This window comes from Aplysia californica, unplaced genomic scaffold (assembly GCF_000002075.1).
Source record: "Aplysia californica isolate F4 #8 unplaced genomic scaffold, AplCal3.0 scaffold00172, whole genome shotgun sequence".
Lineage (NCBI taxonomy): Eukaryota > Metazoa > Mollusca > Gastropoda > Aplysiida > Aplysiidae > Aplysia > Aplysia californica.
The window spans coordinates 1011326-1018841 of record NW_004797442.1 but is presented as its reverse complement, the minus strand read 5'-3'; the positions used below and the strand labels follow the sequence as shown (position 1 = coordinate 1018841).

At 38.3% G+C, this 7516-nt stretch overlaps 1 protein-coding gene across 1 annotated transcript in view; it reads right to left on the bottom strand.

Moving 5' to 3' along the window:
• Positions 1–6131: 6131 nt before the first annotated feature.
• The window catches only part of LOC101861280 (transmembrane emp24 domain-containing protein 5), a gene marked incomplete in the record, with an annotated part of 21224 nt that continues 19839 nt past the window's right edge, over positions 6132–7516 (bottom strand). Inside the window, 1 exon segment of the mRNA XM_013082402.2 lies at positions 6132–7311. Coding sequence (XP_012937856.1) covers positions 7246–7311 — 66 coding nt within the window.

The following is a 7516-nucleotide window of genomic DNA, read 5'->3' as shown; positions in this document are numbered from 1 at the left end:
TTTATTTATTTATTTTGGTTTATTTTGTTTCTTTATTTTCATTAAAGTCCATAATTAATCTCTTTCATGTACTATTGCATGCACTCTTCTTTGTTTGTCTGCGAGGCTTACTATTATTCTTTTTCTTTTTGCAGTTAAGCTATGCTCAGTAGTCAACAGTGTCTTTACGGGTCAATAAAGTTATTAGTTTGCGGAATAACACATTAGCAATTGTGGAAAAACCTCCAATGTGTTCTATTTAGTCCAAGTATCTCCACCTATTTGTAGAATTGTAGTGGCATCCACTTAAATTGATTTAAATTTAAATGCTGTTCAATGCACAAAGCATTCTTGTTACTGATTCTGCGAGCAATCAAAAGACAGCAGATATTAAATATTAGGCCTATGACTGGTTGTTTTCATTAGACATATCAAATCGTGATCTAGAAATTCAAACATGCAAGTGGTTGGAGAGCGCCACAGGTTAGTCCTAATTCTTTACTTTTCCTCTGTTGTTTCTGTCTCTCTGTCTGTCTTATATTTTCTCAACAGTAAATAATGGCCACTATTGAGTCGATGTGCCTCTCCTTACTCAGACAAAATAAAACTCAAACAGGTTTGAAGTAAAAAAAATATTTTTTTTTAAAGTAAAACGCGCAGAGATCATATCATTTTGTTGAAGATCTCTTAAACACTGACCTACCTAGATCTAATCAAACATGATACTCATTAGATTAATTATTTTGAAACAATAAAACGATGAGCGTGTACATCCCGTTAATAATATTCTCTGAAAGAGATACAGACTACCATTGTGTCTTCAAGTTTACCTTAGAACACTAATAGTACGTCTGTGTAGTTTGTTTTCTCTTTACAGTTTCTGTTTCTTTGTTTATCGTTTGAAATCTTACTTTTGTGTTGTTTTGTTTGTACTTTTTGTGTGTTTGCTTGTTTGTTTGTCAGTCTGTCAGTCTGTGTGTCTGTTTGTTCGTTTGTTGTTGTTGTAGTTGTTGTTTTTTGTTTGTTTGGCGCTTGGGTGGGGGGGGGGGGGGGAGGTATTATCTTTCCTGTCTTTCCCGTGTACAAACTGCAGTATTCTGTGATTTCCTGTAAAGTAAAAAATACTGTCCAGTCTGAACATGAAACGATGTAAAAATTTCTTTCCAGGGGAAGAAAGGCAATAAAATACTGTTGGACATTGTGTTGTCTCTGCTTGTCACATGACACGTAACTAGGACGATAGAATCAAAGCCCATCTATATTGTATATTATATTATGCACTCACACGTACGCGTGCGCGCGCGCACACACACACACACACACACACACTCTTTCTTCTCTTTCTCTCTCACACACACACATACGTAATATACACACATACACAGATATAACACACACACACACACACACACACACACACACACACACACACACACACACATACACACTAACACACATACACACTAACACACATACACATTATGTGAGGCAGCGTGGTGGAATCAGGCTCTCGTCAAATTTTGGGCATGTAGAGTTATTGATATCATCTTAAAGCTTGTTCACTTGTCTTTATTTGGATGAAAACAATATTCATTTATCTTGAATACAAGTCGAGATATTTGCGAAAGAAGGAGGTGGGGGTCATCTGTTTTCAGAGGTAAAAATAGTGAGAAAATGGCCGCCAAAGATTAGTTATTTCCTTAGCTTAAGAGTCCGTGGTAATAGAAAAATAACTTTTTTTGTGTGCCTTTAATCAACGTTTAACAAAAAAAATCTACACAGAAATTAATTCTTTAATAGGCATGAAAGGTGTTGAGCCCAAAAACAAAAATTAAATAAAAATTCACAAACCTGCGGAAAAATGCAAGTTTCTTCACTTTGATTATTTTGACGAGGGCCTGATTCCACCACGCTGCCTCACATATACACTAACACATATACATTAACACACAAACATATATATATATATATATTTTACATATATATATACAAACACACATACATATACACACACATACTTAAGCACACACACACACACATACTCACACATACATACACAGACACACATATACACACAAACACGCATACCTACATAAACACGTAGAACTACACACACATGCACTCACACACATGCAATGTAGTAACAGACACACACACACACACACACACACACACACACACACACACACACACACACACATACACACACACAAACACACATGTGCACGCAAACACACATGTGCACGCAAACACACATAAACATATAAATTACTGTGTTACCCAAACACAGGTGTACAATTATTATTTTCAATGCTGGAAAGTTCTTAATTATACTGTAGGTATCTTTAAATATAAAAACAATAGTGAGACTTGAAGCTTCCAGGTTCCAATCCCACAAATAGGTAATTGGTGAAGAAGTTTTTTCTTCTTGTTTCGTTTGTTTGTTGGCCTTAAAGAACACATTAACTCACGGACGAAGAGCATTTTTATCATTTAAAAAATTGGCACCTACAGTAAGCTATTAGTGCCACACCTGGACATTTAGTAAAACCCGCGAACGCAAAATCACTGTATGCGACATGAATTAATGTCTCCGCAAAACCCTTAACCTCACAAGACGAGACGGGCAGAGAAATGAAGAAGTGAGAGCAGCAATTGGCACTGAGTTCTGCCTGCCTTTCACAGAAAAACAGAGAATAAAACGGTTTGGCCAACCAGCCCCGGGAGCCCATAACACAAAGCACTCAGGCTATAGAGGGAGAGGAAGGCTATGCAAAAGGTAGAATGGGGGAGTTAAGGAAACACTGAGAAATTATAAAATCCCAATTAATTTAAAGAGCTGTGGAGCTGGCCTACCATAGAAAACTGCAAACCCCCACAACGCATAACGGCAACAGAGGCTGAAAAAGTAAAGTAAAAAATTGGGAACGCTTGAAGACGCCATATTCTGGATCGCTTTAAAACAGAAGCTGCAAAAAACTTCGTTATTCATACATATTTTTTACTTTCGTTTTCTTTCAAACACACAAAATAGAATGGTGAAATGGTATGGGTTTAACGCCTCTATTAACACTATTTCGATATTTCAGAGGCAGGACCTCCAAGTTTAACGTCCATCTCCGAAAGGACCGAGCCAAATGAGAATTTCGTGTAAAGTGTCTTTCCCAAGGACACAACGTCAGACCGAGCAGAGGCTCGAATCCCCGAACCTGCAATCTCACGATTACGAGTCCGGTAACCTTACCACTAGGCTACCCACTGAGACATACACAAGTCGTGGAGGCAACATCATGCATACTATGAAAGTAGCAAATGTTTGTTACTACTTTGTGTGTGATTATTTGAAAAGTGTCAGTACGTGGCCCTCAGTCGGTTGTTCATTTGAACAGTCACAAAGAGGTTAAATAATATTATAATTCTACAGCTCGCAGCAGTGGCGTCATACGTGTCAGACATGGGGGCCTTCCTACCTTCATCAGCATGGCGTGCCCCCATTTACAATCTGAGTCCCCACACCGCTCCCCACGAGCTCAAATATATTAACACCACCCTGCCTCCATATTTCAGTCAAGCTTGTAGATTTCGTCATAAGACTGCCGAGACGCCTCAACGTGAGTCTCGAAAAGAACTCACCCATCTGATGAACTGCGCATGTCTTGCCCTTGAGGTTTAGCGTCCCAGAGTGGGCACACGCAGTTCTCATTCTTTTACGTAGGGGACATCACTGCCTCGAACTTTAGTACTAAATATAACCTCTTTGGGTCAGTCACAACTTCGTCCTGAAAGTGTTAATAATGGGGAGCTGGCTAACCTAAAGTTAGATTGAGACTTTGGTCCCCTACATCTGTGCCACAAAGCTTGAAAGTGATAACACATACCGTCATAAAGGGATGTGATTATCTCCTAACACAGCCCCCTTGTGCTTGTATATTGTCCTCTGTCCCCGTGTCTTCCTTAAGTTGAGTGTCAAGAGCTGAGTGATAGCAGAAGTTCAAGCGTACGCGCGGGGTTGCTTTGTATGCCCCTTTGAAATCTTATCTTGTGGGTACTGTGACTGACTGTATAGATCTAAAGGTTGGGAGTTTGAGAGACGGAGAGAGAGAGAGAGAGTGTGTGTGTGTGTGTGTGTGTGTGTGTGTGTGTGTGTGTGTGTGTACATGGACGTACATGACGCATTCTAGATGGTTTAGATGGTTGGCTTCGACTCAACCCGGGCTGAGAGGGGATAACATCCCAGCAGATAGACCGAGATCCTAGATAAAAAAATTTCCCACACAGGTATCGAACTCAGGTCTTCTGTGAGCTGCAGCGAACCGCCTAACCTCTACATCACAGATGCTGGTGCATCTCTTTCAGCTCGAGATGGCCCTGAAAGACAGAACAAGGCAGCTCGTCTCCTAAAAGATTAAACAGCGTTGATGGGGGGGAAAATTTCCACAAATTAATATCGAGTGAGGAGGAATCAAAGCAAAAGTTTTCCTAAGAGGTTGGGTTTTTTTTACGGCACCTGCAACACAGCTATGTACCGAAGAATACAGGTGTTACTAGAGTAGAGAAAGAAAAGAATGAGAGTAAAAAACAAAAGAAAGTGTTTGACAAGAAAGAAGGGGCAAACTACTACAGGCAAACCACCCACGAACAATTTAAGCACAAAAAAACAACCAATGAGAAGAAGACAGAGACGAAGCATTTGGCATAACGAACCTTTTTATTGTGTAGCCAAAGAACGAAAACATCAGCTGTTGAGGTAAACACTGCGTCGTCATCCAGTCCCAAACTTGTAGGCAACCCATCAAATTAGGTAACACACTTATTATAATTTATTGTCTCATGTTACTCGATCACAACCGTAATTATTATTGGTGGTGATACTGTATTTATTAGTTTTAGTAAGAGTGTTACGGCATTTGCAACACAATAAGTTCATAATAAGTTCTGAAGGTTAGATGTGTTACAAGAGTATCAAACACAAAAAAGTAGGAGAAGAGATCAGGACAAGACATTTTTTATAAGAAAGAATAAAGAAGCAAACCACATCAGTGTACCCGCCAACCACCCGCGTGATACCATATGATGTAAAAATAACTCTCTACAGAAACATTCTCAACAGAGAATAAATCTGAAAAAAATATGGTGTTTTGTTTGGGTAAAGAGAAGCACATCGACTCATAATGGTTATTTAGAGCTGGGGGGAAAGTAAGACAGACAGAAACAGAGGGAAAGAAAAATTGTAGGACCTATCACTGACGCCCTCCACCAACCCACGAATTAAGGTGTGTGTATTTGGGTGGGGTTGGGGGGGGGAGGCGGGGAGTGAGGATGGTGTATGGGGTAAAGAGAACAATCAATATTCACGATCACTTACACATGGTTCGATTCAGACATCGACCAGTGGGTTATTGAGAACTGGAATATATACACTGCCCCGCACAGATCTTTCCTTGATACCATAACAATGATAACAACATGTCATTATGAAATGGGACTAGATTTTAACAAAAGCTGGAAAAAAACAACAACCCAATAGCAACCAAAAATAAACAAAAATACAATTAACTTCGCAGCATTTCTTCTTGAAAAGCTTATTCCTTCGTATGTATGCGAATGTTTGTGTAATAGTGCGTGTGTGAGTGTGTGTGCCTGTGTGTATGTGTGTGTGTAAGTGTGTGTGTGTGTGTGCGTAAGTGTGTGTGTGTGTGTGTGTGTGTGTGTGTGTGTGTGTGTGTGTGTGTGTGTGTGTGCGTGTGTGTGTTTATGTGTGTATTTGTGTGCGTTTAAGCGTTGGCGATAAAGTAAGACAGACAGACAGAAACACCAGGGGGCAAGTATGGAAGTAGAACCTACCAGTGGTGCCCTCAAACCACCCATAGCTAAAGACAGCACAGGATAACACTCCAACAATAACAAATAGACTAAAATGTAACAAAGATCAAACAAAATGTCTGGTGGTTTAAAGTTGAAGCCAAACAATAACATATTGGCCACTCTAAAACACAGTCGTCATTCAAGAAGTAAAAAGAAAATTAAGGCACTGTTGTCACACCAGTAAACTAGTAAGACGACATCCCTTACACCCCCCCCCTCCCCTGATTACAAACGTATTGACGATGGATTATTTTAGGTGTTGATAATGAAGAGAAAACGAAAAATAATGAAATTGTGCAGAACTTGTGTATTTATCAAGTTTCTGGCAACAACAAAAACGAAAAGATCTTTGTGACAGCAAGTAGAACAATGAAGGATACAGGCACAAAAATCTGAAGATCTTATTTAGCATAATGTAAGCTCGAAGTTGGTAAATATTGGAAATTAAAAAAAGAAAAAAAAAGAACACAAAAACAACATCTCTCATTACATCTATCACAATGCAAAATTAAAGATGGATAAAGCAACGAATTTAAAAAAATAGATTTTTAACTAAACGGGTTATGTAAGTTAAAGCGGTGCCTCAAGAAATTTAATGTATTGAGAAAAGACGCACTTGAAGTCAAAGTTTGGTTTTAGTAAGAGTTTTACAGCATTTGCAACACAATAAGGCCATATAAGTGTGGAAATTTAAAGGTGTTTCAAGAGAATAACAAACACAAAAAACAGGAGAAATCAGGATGGTATATGTAGGGTAGGAAAAAAGGACATACTATACCAGAGTACCCACAAACCACCTGCATGAAGTAAGAAGAAGGCACTGCATGGTACAGACAGAAATTGAACACTGCATGATCAGCTGATGTAATATTGCGGACAGTAGATTAAAATCTAAAACATGTGAATAAAAAAACAATTGTTAATACATTTAATTAAAATAAATAGTCATAACTGTCATGCAGGCCAATGCATTAAACATCTTTGTCATGTACGAACATGGTAGAGAAGTTGAACACTGCATCATTAGCTGATGTAATATTGAGGAGTGTTGATTAAAATCTAAAATATAAAAAAATTATGGAGAAAAAAAATGAAAAGCAATTCATTCATATTAATAGTCATAACTGTTGTGAAGGGCTACAACATATTTTTATGATCTTGGTCATGCAAGGTACAGAAATAGAACACGGCATCATCAGCTGCTGCTGTAATATTGCGGTGAGTTGATTAAAATCTAAAACATGTAAATGAAAAATATAACAAAAACATTTCTTTAAAATAAATAGGTAGTCATAACCGTCATGAAGGGCAAGCAATGTATGTATTTAAGATCTTTGTCATGTAAAGACTAGCAATGACTAATCACATAAAAGCAACAAGTAACACAACTATTTTATTTTATCACGCTCTCGGTTTCGCTGAAGGTGTGACATTGGTGGTCCTGAAGAGCCTTCGGACAGTAAAAACCTGAAAGAATAAAAAACACAACAAATTATGATAAGAGTAATCTTTTTTTGTTTTATAATGTAGAAACCGTTTCACGGCACATGCTACACAATTAGGACACGTAATTAGACCAAAGATTAGAGGTATTACAAGAGAATGGCAAACACGAAAAAGGAAGAGAGATAAGAACGACAGACGCTTGATAGACAAGAAAAAACGAACCACA